The sequence below is a fragment of the Dasypus novemcinctus genome, chromosome 9 (assembly GCF_030445035.2).
Source record: "Dasypus novemcinctus isolate mDasNov1 chromosome 9, mDasNov1.1.hap2, whole genome shotgun sequence".
Classification (NCBI taxonomy): Eukaryota; Metazoa; Chordata; class Mammalia; order Cingulata; family Dasypodidae; genus Dasypus; species Dasypus novemcinctus.
Window position 1 is genome coordinate 107,294,717 of NC_080681.1, and position 18,136 is coordinate 107,312,852.

The following is an 18,136-nucleotide window of genomic DNA, read 5'->3' on the forward strand; positions in this document are numbered from 1 at the left end:
AAATATTACCCATTCTAGTAGCTGTGAGATGGTTCTCATTGTAGTTTTGATTTGCATTTCCCTAATGGCTAATGATGTTGATCATCTTTTCATGTGCTTATTGGCCCGTTATATATATCTTTGAAGAAATAACTATTAAAGTCCTTTGCCCACTTTTTAATAGGGTTGTTTGTCTTTTTGTTCTTGAGTTGTAGGAGTTCTTAATATATTCTGTATGTTAAACCCTTATCAGATAATATGGTTTCCAAATATTTTCTCCCCTTGTCACAGTAACATTTTAATTCTGTATTTAAAATATAGGTGTTTGAAACCTTTTGGAGAAAAAACCTTGTATTTCTCATGGGTTTCTCTTAGCACAACTTTGAAAAGTTCTCTTGTTGTTTTTAGACAAATATCTTTTTAAAGGAAATGGATTTCATAGATGTTTTTTGATGGAACCACTACAACTGTTAATACTAGTTAACTGGGTACCACGCTTTTATATAACTATAGGCCAAGTCAGGTAGAGCATTTTGGGTGTGTGGTGACTAAATTTATGGTGGGTGGAAAACTAGGTCCATTGTATAAGGTTGGCAGTATCCATGTGTTGTGATTTGAAGAACCTTCTTTGAAATTTTTTCTGACCTAAAATATCTCAAATATCAGGTGCCTAAAATTCTATAATTTGGAATTAGTTAAATCATAGATTTTTAGACTTAGAAGAAGCATTAGAGATCTAATCTAAATCCTTCATTTTGCTTTAACACTCATTGTTTCCCCACCCTCACCCATCCCCTTTGGTCCTTGATCTCAGATAATAAAGCAGTGCTACTCAAAGTATGGTCCACTGGTCTGCAAGTTATTTGTTACTGGCACATAATGAGAGAAGGCTCTTGAACCAGAATGTAAATCATCTGTGTCACTAATCACAGTGTTTACATCAGCTGAATTTTTTGTTGTTTTTGTGTCCCCATAGCAAAACATTCTAAGGAAGGAAATCAGGCATTGATTTACATTCTGGTTGATGCAAGCTTTTTATCTAGATGCAGACTTGTGTTTTTAAGTAGTACTACTTAAGTGCCTTCAGGAAGAGAATTATATTAGCTCAGTAGAATATTTCATTGATTTATCATTTCTAAGTAGAATTTAGAAATTGCTTCCCCAGTGTTAGGATATGTTGTCAAAATAATAAATGTCTGCCTTAATTCCCAAAGGCCTCCTCAGTCCCCAAAGAAAGGAAGCACTGCAGAGACTAAGAGCAGAAATTGAAGTTTTAACAGATTCTTGGCTAGGAACTGCATTAAAGTCCTTACTTCTCATCCAGTCCAGGTATGGAAATGGTTCTTTTAAGTCTCATTTTCTCAGAGACACACTCTTTCCTACCCCAGTTCAGGTTAGGTCTTGTGCCAAAACAGGGGTTGGGATAGGGGTAAGAGGAATTTAAATGATGCAGGGAAGTATTTAAGTTAGGTGGGAGGCAAGGCATTTTATGCTAATAGGTTTAAGAAAATATTTATTTATGAAACCCTTTTTCTTTCCTTTTACTTTTTATGATTATGAATTAAAACTCAGTAATTCATAATCTGCAGCCCAGGAGATGGGCCTGGCTACATCAAAGATACGTTTAGGAGATACATCATAAATATCTCAAGTACAGGAAGCTCCAAGAAATATACCAAAACCTACTTAGGAAGGCAAGATGCAAAAGAAACATAGTGCATAGTTGATTAAAGAGATTTCAGTTTGAAGGTTAGAATAGGAAGCAAATGCAGTCCCTACTGCACCAATACCTTTATTGCCCCCTCCCTCCAAACAGGAATTCCAGGTACACCAGTTAGTAGAGCAAGCAGTACAACTGACACTTAGGGGTGGGTATCCAGCAAAGATAAAGAGGACATGAGATAAATGTATATTCTGGAATCTATATTGCTGTTGTGTGAGAGGGGGGGTACATAGGACTTAAAGTAGATCTCATTTGTGGATTGAATTGCATTCAGATGAAATAACACAATAACTTAAATCTCTGTTTGCTTTGTCTTCTAAAGTGTGGTACCAGTGACATGGATTGGTGATATTTGCTAACAAATGCAATGAGTTAGAGTAGTCAGAAGGGAAATTAGACAAGACAAATTGCTCTTCTCTGCCCACTGTGATGGACACAAAGGAATATAATGTTTGTCCTTAAATAAACAAACCTGAAATGAATAAAACGGTAGCTGAACATTGGCACTGAACAAGTATCATACCAAGCCTTTTGAGGTTCATTTTTAACATTAGATCCAGAGAGTTGACCCATTTGAATTTTTGCCCCCAAGTTCATTTGGTTTCACCTTATTCTTTTTCTTTTCCCTCTTTCTTCCTTCCAGAAAGAATTGTGTGAATGTTCTGATCACTACCACTCAGCTGGTTCCAGCCCTGGCCAAGGTTCTCCTATATGGACTAGGAGAAATATTTCCTATTGAAAACATCTATAGTGCTACCAAAATTGGTATGGTTTCTGTTCTGTTTCTTGTCACTGGCTTTATAATAGTACTTGATACTTAACGTGCATTTATTATTTGCCAGGCCTTCTGTTAAAAGCTTTATGTATAATTATAATCCTCACAACAGTCTTCTCTTGATATTGATGATGTAGTTGAGGCTTAGCAATTATGTAGTTTGCTCAAGGCTTCACAGCAAGTAAGTTCAGCTGACGAGGCAGCAAAATGTCTCACTCCAATCCCTACCTGCTGCTCATGATCCTGGGAAAAGAAAGAGTATGACAAACACTTCCCTGCTCCCCAGATCCTACAGCCTTTGTTCATATCCCCTGTGCCCCAATGTTAGCAAAGGAGAGGGCCTTGTAGTTTGAAGATGAGCTATTAGAAAGAAAGATAGATAGATAGATAGATAGATAGATAGATAGATAGATAGATAGATAGATAGATAGAGATATTTTTAAGAGATTATGGGAATCGATGTGTTCTCCATAAAAATTAAGTCTAATTTTTTAATACCCCGGATCTATAGAGGTCATAAACCCATGAAATCCTATTTACATTTTTTCATTCTTCATTCATTTGGCAAATATTTATTGAGCACCTCTTATGTAACAGGAATTATACTAGGTACTAAGGATATAGTAGTGAAAATCCCTGTCCCTAGTGGGAGAAAACAGTAAATGAAAAAATAAGGTATTAATATACCAGGTGGTGATAAGTGCTATAGATAAAATATTAAACAGGAAGAAAAGGTAGGGTCATGTTATAAATGGGATAATTTAGGATAATTAGGGAAGTCCTTGATGAAAATGTATCATTTGAGCAAAGACCTAAAGAAGAAAGAGGTTAAAGGAAAGGAGGATGGGGAGATCCTGAGAGGCCTTATAGATTATTTAAAGACTTTGTGGGAAGTGGACTTGGCCCAATGGATAGGGCATCTGCCTACCACATGGGAGGTCCGCAGTTCAAACCCGGGGCCTCCTTGACCCATGTGCAGCCGGCCCATGCACAATGCTGATGCATGCAAGGAGTACCCTGCTATGCAGGGGTGTCCCCCGTGTACGGGAGTCCCATGTACAAGGAGTGTGCCCCGTAAGGAGAGCCGCCCAGCGCAAAAAGAAGTGCAGCCTGCCCAAGAATGGCACTGCACACATGGAGAGCTGACACAGTAAAGACTGGCTTTTATGCTGATAAAATGCTATTATAAGATTTTTAGCAGAAGAGTAACACTATCTAACTTATATTTTAGACAGATCAGTCTAGCTGCTGTGTAGGGTCTTGAGCTGGAAGGTAAATTTAGGTGTTTATTACAGTAATCCACCATGTGGTAATGGGTGGCTTGGACCAGATGGTAGTAGTGAAAGCTAAGTACTAGTGAGTTACTGGACATAGTGTGACGGCAGAGATGACAAGATTAGCTTGCTCATAGTTTGGATGTGGTGTATGAAAGAAAATGAAGTAAAGGATGACTCCAAGGATTTTAGATTAAGCAATGAAGGATGCCATTTACTGAGATGGAGAAGACTGGGAGAAAAATTAAGAGTTTGGTTTTGAACCTGTTGAATTTGAGGTAATCATTAGATATCCAAGTGGAGATGTCTGGTAGGCCATTGGTTATCTGATTCTGAAGATCATGGAAGAGGTACTGGCTGGGGAGATAAAATGGGGAGTTTTAAAAGTAAAATTAAAATTAAATTAAAAATTGGGGGAAACGGACTTTGGCCCAGTGGTTAGGGCGTCCGTCTACCATATGGGAGGTCCGCGGTTCAAACCCCGGGCCTCCTTGACCCGTGTGGAGCTGGCCATGCGCAGTGCTGATGCGTGCAAGGAGTGCCGTGCCACGCAAGGGTGTCCCCCGCGTGGGGGAGCCCCACGCGCACGGAGTGCGCCCGTGAGGAAAGCCGCCCAGCGTGAAAAGAAAGAGCAGCTTGCCCAGGAATGGCGCCGCCCACACTTCCTGTGCCGCTGACAACAACAGAAGCGGACAAAGAAACAAGACGCAGCAAATAGACACCGAGAACAGACAACCAGGGGAGGGGGGGGAATTAAATAAATAAATAAATCTTTTGAAAAAAAAATTGGGGTTCACATACATGTAGCTTTATAAGCCTGGGTGAATGGGAAAGATCATCCAGAGTAAATGCAGCTAGAGAGGAATAGAAGTCTTCTAAGAATTAAGCCCTGGAGGCTTCTCATGTTTAGATGTTTGTATCTCATGAGGAAGAATTAGCAAAAGTGTCTGAAGGAGACCTGTGAGATAAAAGGAACATGAGGAAAATGGTGTCTTGAAAGCCAGCAGAAGGGAATGATCATTGTATCACATGCTGATAAAGGGTCAGATAAGATGAGACCTGAGAATTAATGGTTGTGTTTAGGTTATGCGGAAGTCATTTATAACTTTGACATGCAGTTTCAGTGGAATGATGTGAGTGAAACTCTAATTGGAATGGATTTATGAGAAAATGAGAAGAGAGGAGTTAAAGAGAGTAAGGATATCTTTAGAGATAAAAATTTTAGACAGCTCCTTCCCTAATTCAGTGATTTAAAAAAAAGAACTTCAAAAGCTATGAAATCATGTAAGTTTTCCCTCCTCCTCTTGACACTCACTCATTCACCCAATTCCCTTCCTCAAAAGTAACGTTATAATTTATTGTATACTTTCAGAAATATCACACAAGTTATCAGAATGATTATGTGAATAATCTTTATTTTTAACAACACAATTCAACAAACATTTAATAAACCTTCCATATTTGAGATGTTGGATAGGAACTTGAAATATGAGAGATAAATAGAGAAAGCATACCTACTGCCTATCTTTCAGGAGCTTATGATTTAATGAAAGGGAGAGACATGTAAAGCAAATCTATTACTAATGTCATTTAAGTATGTACAAGAGGGAATGATTAATTCTGATTTGAAGATTTGCAGTTGAATATAATCCTTGCTTTCTGGGTGGGACTGGTTCATCATCATCTTGTTAGTTGTCCAAAGGCAGACCTGGAGAACTGGAGAGCAGGAGGTGACTGCATACCTGCCAGGTTTCAGGGCTCAGCTGTCATAGAATAACCTGAAGACTTTAAGTATCTGAGAAACTTAACAAGTAAATTGAAAATTATATGTGTAAATAAGAATCATGATTAAGGGGATTTATAAATGAGTATAATAATGTTATATTGGGGAGGTAGCTTGTCATATATTCCAAGATAGAGCCTACAAGGGCAGTGTTGATTTCATGTGACTGTGTGGCTAGCCTATGATGTCCAGGCATCTCTAGGGCCCTCAGGAGCACTTTTGTTTGAAGCTTTGTTTAATGTGGCAGTTAGTGAAATCTGGCTAAGACCTGCCAAAGCATTAACTTTGGAATGACCTCTCAACATTCCTTGAAATGTCTTGGCCATAAAAACTCCATTTCATTTAATATTTCTCCCTTTTCTTTCAAGGTCTTTCTCCCATTGCATTGCTAATTAATGCTTGGTATTAATCCCTTGGTGCTGAGGAAGCTCATCCCTGGGAGGCATGTCCCACAGCAGGTGGGGAAGGTAGTGAGTTTATTTGCAGAGTTTGACTTAGAGAGAGGTGACAGTTGAGCAACAAGGATGTTCTGAGGAAGTAACTCTTAGGCATTAATTATAATTAGGCTTATAGGTTCATAGGTTAAAAGCTTTTTTTTTAAGGAGGCATTGGGATCCAGGACCTCCCATGTGGGAGGAAGGGGCCTACTTTCTTGAGCCACCTCTGCTTTGTTGTGTCTCACTATGCTTTCCTCCTTGTGTCTCTTGTTGCATCAGCTTGCCATGCCAGCCGCTATGACAGCCTGTCACACTGGCTCACTGTCTTGTTTGTCTTCTTTAGGAGGCACTGGGAACCGAACCCAGAACCTCCCATGGTGGGAGGGAGGCACCTAATCAATCAATTGAACCACCTCCACTCCCAGTTTATTGTGTCTCAGTGTGTTTCCTTGCTATCTTTTAGTTGCATCATCTTACCGCATTGTCCTATTGCATCTGCTCACCACACCAGCATGTCACATCAGCTTGCTGTCTTCCTGATCTTCCTTAGGAGGCACCAGGAACCAAACCCAGGACCCGTGCCTGCCACGCCCTTGTGGTAGGCAGGTGCCCAACCGCTTGAGCCACGTCCACTTCCCCATTCACATTTTTTAACAGAAACAGATCACATTATACAAATTGCCTTCTAACTTACTTTTTTCCCACTTCAGTATATTCTATACATCCTTCCATGACAGTCAGTATAGATTTGTAGAGTGTCATTTTTATTTTATTCATTCATCTAAAAACTATGTTTTGAACCTATGCTGTGTGCCAGGCACTGCCAAGGCACTAAAAACACAACAATGACCAAATGCTGTGCCCCTTAAAGAGCTTATATTCAGTCAGTGGTGTTAGAACCATTGGATTATGCATATGAAAAAAAAGCAAAACTTTAAATTTTAGACGAACTGAGTATCTGTATGACCTTCATGTAGGGAAGAATCACTTTTAAAAGATTTTAAAAATATTATTAAAAAATAAATATATATGATCATTTTGATTGCATGAAGCTTTTAGTTTTACATACAGTGTAAGGTACCATAAACAGAATACCAAGACAAGCTGGAGATTAGGAGAATATATTTGCAACACATGTAATTGACAATAATTATACAGAATCTGCAAATCAGTAAGCAATAAACAACATAATTTTGCCGGAAATGGAAACCCAAATCTCACCAGTAATTAAGGAATGTAAATTAAAATGTGATGCATTTCCCACCCATCAGTCTAACTGCCAAGTTTTGCTAAGGAAATGAGAACACTTACTCAACAGATGGGAATGAAAATGGATTATAACCCTGTTTGGAGAACAGCTTGTCAATATCTAATAAAGTTTGGGATGTGCCTAATATTATAATCAAGCAATTCCACTTCTAGAACAGGGATCTGCAAACTACAAGCTGCCCCCTGCCTGTTTTTTATAAAGTCTTATTGAAACATAGCCATGCCTTTTCAGTTATATAGCTGCTTTCATGCTATAACAATAGCAGAGTTGAATAATTGTGACAGTGATCATATAGCCTGCAAAACCTGAAATATTTATTCTCTGTCCCTTTACAGAAAAATTTGCTGATTAGCTCTATGAGTAGTTCTTATGTATACAAGGAGATATGTGTAAAGACTTTTCAGGGAAGCGGACTTGGCCCAGTGGTTAGGGTGTCCATCTACCACATGAGAGGTCTGCGGTTCAAACCCCAGGCCTTCTGACCCATGTGGTGAGCTGGCCCATGCACAGTGCTGATGTGCGCAAGGAGTGCTGTGCCATTCAGGGGTGTCCCCTGTGCAGGGGAGCCCCACACGCAAGGAATGCACCCTGCAAGGAGAAAAAGCGCAGCCTGCCCAGGAGTGGCACCACACACACGGAGAGCTGACGCAGCAAGATGACGCAACAAAAAAAGAGACACAGATTCCCAGAGCTGCCAGGAATGCAAGTGGACACAGAATAACACACAGCCAATGGACATAAGACAGCAGACAATGGGGGTGGGGGGAAGATAAATAAATCTTAAAAAAAAAAAAAAGAATAAGAAAAACAGTGTTGAACAAAAAACCTCACAGATATATACAGTATCTAACATTTATGTAATGATTTAAAATTTTCACAGAAATACCTTTTATTGTTTATGGATATATTCTCACGGAAGAGAGAATTGGGTGGAGATACATGGGAAATTTCAAATAAATCTGTAATATTTTATTATTTTGTTAATATGAAGCTTCTATAAACTGTCAAGATTTAACAGGGAAGCAGACGTGGCTCAACTGCTAGAATGTCCACCTACCATATGGGAGGTCCAGGGTTCAAACCCAGGGCCTCCTGGCCCTTGTCCTGAGCAGGCCCACGCGTAGCACTGTGGTGTGCAAGGAGTGCTGTGCCATGCAGGGGTGTCCCCCGTGTTGGGGAGCCCCATGCACAAGGAGTGCGCCCCACATTGACCTGCCCCGCGCAATAAAAGTGCAGCCCACCCACAAGTGGCAACGCACACACAGCTGATGTAGGAAGATGATGCAACAAAAAGAGACACATTCCCAGTGCTGCCGAGAATGCAAGCGGACACAGAAGAACACACAGCAAATGGACATAGAGAGCAGACAACGGGATGGGGGCAGGGAGAGAGATAAGTCTTCAAAAAAAAAGATTTAACAAAGCTGTGTGAGCGGCATTTTTTTTATGAATTATCACACTCTAATGCTTTGATTAAATTATGCTTTAATTCATTTACAAGGAATTGTAGGGGAAACAGTAACTAAAAGCCACCTTCAGATACTTCTGCTGCAACTGCTTTACTGTGCATTTCACCCAGAGCACTCAACTGAGCTTCCCATATAAAGTAGATTTTCTGCCATCATTGTTACATGAAGTCTTGGCACCCAACAGGCTCATCACACATGGAAATGATTTTATTCCCTCTGACAATAAGTGTGCTTATTTGGTGATTTTCCTCAGCCTCAGATAATCTGGAGCTAATCTGAAGCTGCAGTGGTACCTCAGTGAGGGTCTTGAGGCTTATACTTCACTGAACTGTGAAATGGGAGTAAGGAAAGGAAATATTTTTCAGTTCCTCTGGAATGGTCTCAAAATTTTGGTTCTCTCAGTGGCCACTGTGATCTTGAGCATTAAAGAAAATTCTCAAAATCATTTTTGAAAATGTCAGAAGTGTTTTCGATAGGGGAATACCGGGGTCTAATATTCTCCAAGACTGGGTTGGTCTTGCAGTTCCCTCACTGGCTACATTATCCTAATCAGGAAGGCTCATCACCAGGATTATTTAAAGATGTGAAAATGAACAAAGAATGTTTTCCAATTGTATCAGCCATGTTTTCATGCAGCTATTTCCTGACTTTGGGTTGTTAAATCTCTTAGTTTCTTAATCATTTTTGAGGAGCGGTTCCCAGGAGTATTTTCATTCATAATAATTGCAAGTCAGAACAATTAAAATATCTCTATATCCTCGTCCTCTAAAGATGAAGCATTGCCTTTGTCAGATCTTAGGAGAAAAGTCTGACCAAGTTCAGAGTTTTTTTCTGTAGACATCATAAATTAGACAGTGGGCCTGAGATATTGGATTTGATTATAAGGATGTAGTGGTTAGAATGAAATTAAAGAACTCTTCAGTATCTCGAACATAATAGCCCAATATTAGGTTGAATTCTTTAATGTTTGGATGGAATTGGGGCTTAGGGCACAGACTACAGTCCTCTGCTGAATCATTTGCCTGCTATGACTGCAAGATGTATTAATGCTGTTGTAAAATGTTAGCATTGCAAGGGACCTAAGTGCACCTAAGCCAAGCCTTGTATAAGTGGGACGCTGAAGCCCAGCAGAAGTTAGTAGACAAATACTGTATGATTGGGTTACTATGAACCAAATATATTGGGTAACATTATATGATTTTTTAAAAAATAATGTATCCAATGTATTTATATTAAGAAATGTAAAGAAAAAATGTGTGGTTCAAGTGACTAGTCCCCTTCTTTTGAGGTGCCACATAGCCTAGCGATGTCAAAGATTTACAGTTACTTAGATGTGCAAAGCAGGGATTCTAGGCATGGTGTATAGGTTCTTGTCATCTACATTGTAGTCATTTTAGATTTGTATATTTGTATATTAATTTCAACGATTTTCCAGCAGATGGCAGTCAAGTGCCTTAAGGAGGAGGCACCTTTTTATCACAGGAAAAAAAGTGGTGCTAAGTCACTGGATCTGGCAAGAAGAAAGTGAAAAGGATGAAAAGGTTAATGGAGCAGGATGAAGAAGAAAGAGTTAGGCCCTTTATTATCTGAAGACGGTGGCAAAGGAGGGGAATAAAGTAAGAGAGAGGTGAAGAGAGAGCAAAGGAAAATATTTCCTTTCTATTTAGTTCTGTAAATAGAGTATCTTTTCTACAGTGTTATCTTCTGTACATCTTTTAGGATTCAGTTCCAGGTGGGATTTGAATTTTTATATACTGGCATGTTTCTCAGAACTGTCTGCAGTGGATTTAAATCAATGTTTTTCCCAAGGTCATTTTCAGTGATGCAATATTTCAATTGCGGTCACAAAATAGTGAGGAAATTCCGGATGTGCTAAATATTGCTGCCATATTCATTGGTCATTTGTCTGGGTTCTACTCCGGGCACCTCCCCCTCTGAAAAAGCACAAGGCCCATCCCTAGACTGTTTCTGGAAAATGAAGAATTAGAGAGAAATACGTTTGATTGTTGGTTACTACTCACAAGAAATAGGGACCTTATGATTATACTTCTCCTTCCTACCCTAAAACCATTTTTCCCTCAGAAGTCATCCTTTCTTCATGGCACAGTACCAGAGCCTGGACTTGGAGTTGGACGCCCAGTTCTAAATTCTAGCTTAGCTTCTAGCTTGTTTATAATCTGGATCAATTCACTAAACCTTTGAGTCCTATATTCATTGTTAAAACAGGATATGGTGCCTATCTTACTGGATTATTTTGAGAATTAAATGAAGGAATAAGTTAAGAGTGCCTTGTAAACAGTAAAGTGCAGGAGATGTGAAAGTGAGAGGTAGTGTTCAGAGTTCTCACACTGCCTAGGCCCCTTCTCATTTATAGAAATCCCATCACACTTAGATCTTAGGGACTTTGCCCTTGATGTGAAGGTTAAAATAAGAACCAGAAAACACAATGTCTAGAAAGTCAGTTGTTGTATAATGTCACAGATTCACATTCTTTGGGCAGGGGCTACTGGATCTCTGGCTCCCACCTCCACTCCCCACAAGTAAACTACATTAGCTAACATTTAGTCTGTCAAAACACAGGCAGATGAACCTAGCAGCAGCCCTTTTCTTCGGTATTAAGTGGCCTAATAGGAAATGTCTTTTTCTTACAGGTAAGGAGAGCTGCTTTGAGAGAATTGTGTCAAGGTTTGGAAAGAAAGTCACATATGTAGTGATTGGAGATGGACGAGATGAAGAAATTGCAGCCAAACAGGTAATCATGGTAAAGAAAATAGTCTATGTGGGAGTGCATGGCACAATTAGAAAAATGGTAGATGTCAGAAGTCTTAGCCATCTACTGTGCATTTACAGTGTTTTCTCTTCCTTTTCTTCCTCTCCCATTTTTCTTTAAAGAAAGAGAAAGAGGATCATTTTTCCCCCAACAGGACTTATTCCTTTAACTTGTTAGAGTCTCCCTTTTCTTCTTCCCCTTGCCACTTAAAAATCTTAAAATTTTGAGCTCTGCTAGAGACCCCATCATTAAAACCACTAAACGTGATGTGGGCCCCACCTTCAGTTTTTTTTTGGAGGAGGAGGAGGTACCAGAGACTGAACCTGGGACCTCGTGTATGGGAAGCAGGCGCTCAACCACTGAGCTACACCCACTTCCCCCATCATTTTAGCAGACAGTTCCTTCTCAAAAGCTTCAGGCTTGACTGCAAAAAGGCAAAGCAAATTCTGACTTTCAGGCTTCAGTTTCAAAACTTATGGTAGAATTGATTGAGAGTTGTTTCTATAGAGAAAGTCCTTCTTGCCTTTGAGCCCTGGAAAGATCATTCTGACTTCAGATAACCCCATCCTTATGCAGGCTCCATCTCATCCCTTTTTAATATATGAAACAGTAGATAAAAGAACCTTGGCTATGAAGTCTAAAATCAGGTAAGTTCAAATCCCATCTTAGCCATTTATCAGCTGTGTGATTTTAGACCATTTACTATCCTCTCTTGAGGTTTTTCATTAGGTAAGGTGGATCTACAGAAGTTCTTTCCCTCCCTACCCTAGTTTATTTTCTTCCAGCAACTCTGTTTCTTAGACTTGGAGGCCATGGGTTTCAACTAAGACCAGCTGTCCTGACTTTCTCCATCAGTTAACATGGAACTGTTAATGAGCTCTGAGCTTAGTAATCAGTTGGCATTAATACCTCATTTTATTTTCACTTGCCACTTCATGTAGTAGTTCAAAGACTTTTGTTTTTTCACATAGTTTTCTCTGAATCTTTGATCCTAAAGTGCTTCTATAACTTTTTGCCCTCTTTGGCTAAGACACAAATAGGTAAAGGCATAAGTGCTTCTAAGCCTACAGAAGAAGGGAGTGGGGTGGGGAGAGAGAGCAACTCAAATTATTTGCAGAATTTATGTCTCTAATCTGGTACCTGTAATCATCAACTATGGAATATACCCATTGGAACATACCTTCAAGCTTTATCCAGCTCAACCTCAGCCCCATGAGGGATCTTTTCTGCACCTTTCCTGACAGGACCCTTTCTAGTTCTTGCTTTCTAGTCCTTGCTTGTACCCAAGGGATGAGGACCCTCCTGCCCACATAGCCTGTTTCACTGTGGGGTCATCCAACTAGTTAGAACATTCCCCTTTACACTGAACTAAAATTTGACTCTGTAAATTTCACCTCCTGGTCCCTAGACTAGCACTCTTGAGCAAAGCATCACAAGCCTGCTCCTGGTTCTGTGTATTATAGCCTTTTCAATATTTTATGTAAGCAGCTGGCTTGGGAAAAGCAAACACTGAGCTACATGCTAAAAGAGCTGTGTTCTAGGACGTCAGGATTCTAGATAACTTGGAACCAGTTTGAACAAGATGATTAATAAAGCAAATCTTTCACTTCCTAGAAAATGGTTTCCAACACTGGCTGGTGTTTTTGGTTTTGGTTTTTAGTTGTTGTGTTTTTGGTTTTGTTTTTGTTTTTTCAAAACCTTTCTTTAAAATTTAGCTTCCTTGTAAAAAATAATAATAATAAAATAAAGTAAAATTTTGCTTCCAGAATGGCACACAGTACATGAATCTGACCTCATAATATATATTTGATTATTATTTTTCAGGTTTGTACATTCTTCCTCTTGGACTTGGACAAGGTTTAGGCCTTGTATTTCTTAAACTTACAGGAAATTGACCATCTGTAAGAAAATGCAGTATTATATTAATACTCATTTCTTACCTGGGTCATTTCATTTGAATCCTGAAGATCTTGGAACAGATTTCTCTCATAAAAATACAGAAAGCTCAGTTACCACTGAAGTCTAATAAAAACCTCTCACATTTGTAAGATGTACTGTATGATACAAAGTCATTATATGTATAACTTATTTGATCCTTATGGCAGCCTTGTGAGGTGGGCAAGGGTAAAGAGGGTTACCAAGTATCTTGGGGAAAGGTCTGAGGAGGAGGGTATGGGTAAATACAAGCCCCTAAAAGAAGTCAGGATAACGAACTCTTCCCCTTCTCTTCTAGCACAACATGCCTTTCTGGAGGATCACAAACCATGGAGACCTAGTGTCCCTCCATCAGGCTTTGGAGCTTGATTTTCTCTAAAAACTAGAATGAGGAACCTTCCCTGTGTGCTCCTTTTCACTCCCAAAGGGAGCTAGAGACTGGAACCAACTGAGAACTCTCTCATTCTCATGGAATGCTGGTGAGAACACAATCAAAACCAACAACTGCAAGGAACAAAGCTTGTTTTTGCTAAGAATGGGCTACAGCCCCTGTTCATCCTCATACAGAAATGGGAGACAGTTGGATAGAGAGAATAGACTTATGCAGCTACAGTGCTTTAATTCTTCTAGGTTTTTTTCTGTTTTGTTTTGTTTCAAAAAATGAAGAAAAGAAAAGAAATTCTTGGGACAGAGTTGCGCTCTTATCCATGACAAGACTAAGAACTGCTATTGACTTGTAATAGGATAATTGCAGCAAATTTTTATAATAACATCTCTTGCAGTCTTTATAATCTTCCTAGCTGTAGAATTTAATCCCAGTGAATGTATATGTTATTTTTATAGGTAAGGACCTGGTCTCTGAAACAGATTTTCCTCCTTTCTCTTTCTAGCAAGGAAGGGGTGTGTAAAGTTTCCTTGGAAAATAGTAATTGAAATATCTAAAATACCTCTCTGTGACGGTAGCACCTCTTTAGATGCTCCAGTGGTCTGCTCTCTAGGATGGTTCCCTTCTCATTCTTCCATCTCCTAGTTTGCTGAACTTGGGGCACTGGACACTGATTAACTTTAGACAGTGACATTTCCCATCCTAGAAACCTTGGTCCCTTTTCCAGTCTCTCTTCCCCTTTAACCAAATGGCACAACCCTAGAACATCCTTCTCTTAGTAAAGTCTAAGCCTTCAACTTGGCTCTTTTATTCAAAGACTATGTCCCAGGAGGCTTAGCCTCCAAAATGGACAAAATCCCCTCTGGCTTTTGAGTCCACATTTTCCTCCTGCAGAGAGATACCCTTCCCCAGCAGATGCTCACCTCTACAGCCTTCTATTCCTTCTTAGTCATCAAATGCTAGGCTGTTGCCCCTTTCCTGCCCTTTGCACCACACATCCACCTCTATGCAGTTCTGGCCAATCTGGGCATTGGACCCAAGAAGTCAAACCAAGTCCACAACTAGAATCACAACTACATCTTGTCCAAAACTACCAATGCATTTGACTTCCTTTGAAGGCTCCAAGCCCTATGACATGTATCCTGGGCATATGTTTATCCAGCTCTCTGCCTGAAACTGAAGAGCAAATTGTTTTGATCAAAATCCAATTTTCCCATAGAATACTTTTCCAGCCTCTCAAATCCCATTCTAAAATGGGAAACCAGAAGGTCAGAAGACTTTCCTGATTTTAAATGAGGGTACTGGACCCCTACTCCATGCCTAAAATCTTAATCCTAGACCAAATGCAGGAACAGCTCTCAGCCTGACCTCTGAGAAGGATGGTAGACACCCAGGCACTAGTCCCAGCCTCCAAGCCCAGCTCTGTTCTTGGATGCTCCATCCCTCTAAGACTAACCTGGATATTTCTCAGGCAAGATAAACTTCCCTGCAGGTGAGTTAGTTTAGTCTCTCCCAGTCTGCACAAAGAGAGATGACTATTTAAGCATCTCCGAAAGATGCAGTCTGGGTCTTTAGTGGGAGGCACCCTTAACCAACCCCAGCTGTATGTGCTTTCACCAGAAATTCTGCTTGTCTACTTCTAGAGATGTTACAGAACAAAGAGAACAGACACCTTTCAAAGTCAGGTAACCCAGATAGCAGCAAAGGAAGACTGGTATACACATTCCTTCAGAACTCATTGAGAAAGTCCTTCATGACTCACAATTTTAGGGAGTAGGATTTGGAGGGGAGCTAAAATCCATGCCCCACTGGGGAGAGGGAGATGGCATCTGAGGGAGACCTTCCATTAGACTGTATTCAGCATAATTGCCCAGGTGCTGATCTGTTTCACTTGATGGTTGATCTTAGAAAACTCTTAAGTTGGGTCTTCCAGGCCTCAATCCCTCTTTCTACTGGCAATACAGCTATTGGTTTCTTGCCCTAGACATGTACCACCCTGTTGGTGCTCTGCCCCATCTGGTGAGGCTGCAGAGCAGTACAGCCATCATGCACACAGCTACACAAACACTCTTCTCTCCCCCACCCAGCGGAAAACCCTTTATTCCTAGAATGTGACTTGGACTCCTTTTTCAATGGCCTTTTCCCTCTTGCCCTGAATGTCCAGCCTAGCTGTTTCCAAAAGGGACTTGGCCAAGAGAGGTAAGGAAGCTCTCAGCAAAGCACCCTCTGCTCTTTTCTGGTTGCTGCCATTTTCATTAAGAGGATGCTCAGCAGACAGGAGCTTCCTGGCTCTATGCCAAAATGAATTGCCCAAGGAAACCAATGCTCTTCTTACCCTGTCTTTTCTGCTCACCCACACTCCGAGGTCCCCCAAGCACAAAATGTAGAAAGGAAAATAAGCGGGTGGTCACATTGGAAGCTGAGACTCAAAAGATACTGTGGGTCCTTTCATTAAGGGGGAAGCCCTTTATACTAGAAACATTACCCATGAAATTAGCCAAATGATGAGTCTTTCCTCCAGCTGGGCACTGGTTTCTGCACATTTCATGGTGAGGGCTTTCTCTGATAAGGGATCTTCGGTTGCCAGGTATGTCCTGGGTTTAAGAGGTGGCTTGACTTTCGAATGTAAAACTGACTGTGCCTTAGTATCACCCTGTCCAGTTTCTCTGGGGCAGCTGGTGATGTCCAGGAGAATGGGCACCTGCTCCAGATTTAGATGCCTCTTTGGGCTTTTGTTTGGTTTTGGGTGTTCCTGTCTTCTACTCTGCAAGTTAGGGGGCAAAGCTGTGTCCCAGAAGACTTTTGCCACAGCTTGTTCACATTTTACATAAACTCAGCTTTAAAGCACCAGGTAGAAACTGGCAAACTCCAGCTGCAGCATAAGGAGCTTTAGATGTCTGCTACCTTGAATGGGTGCAGGTGCCACTGAACCACGGGGGAGAGGAATATAGCTGCAGAGCCACGTACTTCCTCTCTAAGTGAGCAATGGTCAAGACCAAGGGGTAGTAAGCTTGGGAACTTCCTCTCACTCCACTTCTCCAGGAGGGGCGAGTTAGGGCCCCTCTTAAGCAGGCTTCTATTTCTTACCATTAAATTGGTTTCTTTTTCATCCAAAAGTTGGAACTCCCCAGATATAGTTACACTGTAGAAGCCAAATCTGAACTCTTGAGATTCTAAGATATCTTAAACAGGAGAGAAAACTTTACTTCTGACACCTGTCCCTCCCTCTCCTCTGAATCAGACAGCTCAAGCAAGGCTCTTAGGCTGGTTCCTAATGCACTGAGTAGAGCCATCCCATTAAGGATGACTTCTACTCAATATCTCTCTCCCTCTGGACTTCAGATGCCTCTTTTAGCAGGAAAAGGCATTGCGTGGATTGGATATATTTATGTGACAGCAGCATTTGTGGCTGTAGAATCCTTGACCATAATGTTATATGTAATGGGAATTATCTTATAAACTTGAAAAATAAAGTTTTAATTTTCTATACAATTTGCTCTTTTGTCTTTTCTGAATAAGATCAGCCCAGTCACCCAGCTGAGTAGGGCTTCATAAAAATTCTGAAGAGTTCATTAGAAAGCTGGCATCCTTTCAGTAACTGGGCCACTAGTTTCACCAAAAAAGTAAAAACAAAAAATAAATCATTTGGTATAGACAAGTGTACATGGGAAAATAAAAGGAATAGCAAAGGAGAGTTTATTTCTTAATTGTTTCTAAAATATATTGCTTTTGGGAAGCGGATGTGGCTTAAGCGATTGGGGTCTATCATACAGAAGGTCCGGGGTTTGATTCCCGGGGCCTCCTGGTAAGGCTAAGCTGGCCTGCACCGAGTGTTGACCTGTACGGTGAGCTGGCACGGCAAGATGACACAACAAAAAAGAAACGGGAAGCAGACTTGGCCCAATGGATAGGGTATCCACCTACCACATGGGAGGTATGCAGTTCAAACCCCAGGCCTCCTTGACCCATGTGGAGCTGGCCCAAGCGCAGTGCTGATGTGCGCAAGGAGTGCTGTGCCATGCAGGGGTGTCCTCTGTGTAGGGGAGCCCCACGCGCAAGGAGTGCACCCCGTAAGAAGAGCTGACCAGTGCGAAAGAAACTGCAGCCTGCCCAAGAATGGCGCTGCACACACAGAGAGCTGACACAACAAAGATGACACAGGGAAGCAGACTTGGCCCCGTGGTTAGGGCGTCCGTCTACCACATGGGAAGTCCGCAGTTCAAACCCGGGCCTCCTTGACCCGTGTGCAGCTGGCCCATGTGCAGTGCTGTTGCACACAAGGAGTGCCCTGCCACGCAGGGGTATCCCCCATGTAGGGGAGCCCCACATGCAAGGA

The 18,136-nt window shown here is 41.0% G+C and overlaps 1 protein-coding gene across 8 annotated transcripts in view; it reads left to right on the top strand.

Annotated features, from left to right (window-relative positions):
* EYA3 (EYA transcriptional coactivator and phosphatase 3) overlaps window positions 1-17,292 on the top strand; it is a 124,108-nt gene extending 106,816 nt beyond the window's left edge. For all 8 annotated transcript variants that reach the window (XM_058304800.1, XM_058304797.1, XM_058304796.2 and 5 more), the window contains 4 exons: window positions 1,194-1,308; window positions 2,346-2,467; window positions 11,362-11,462; window positions 13,714-17,292. In XM_058304800.1, coding sequence (XP_058160783.1) covers window positions 1,194-1,308; window positions 2,346-2,467; window positions 11,362-11,462; window positions 13,714-13,794 — 419 coding nt within the window. In that variant the 3' untranslated portion in view covers window positions 13,795-17,292. The remainder of the gene's footprint in view (window positions 1-1,193; window positions 1,309-2,345; window positions 2,468-11,361; window positions 11,463-13,713) is intronic.
* The last annotated feature ends 844 nt before the right edge of the window (window positions 17,293-18,136 follow it).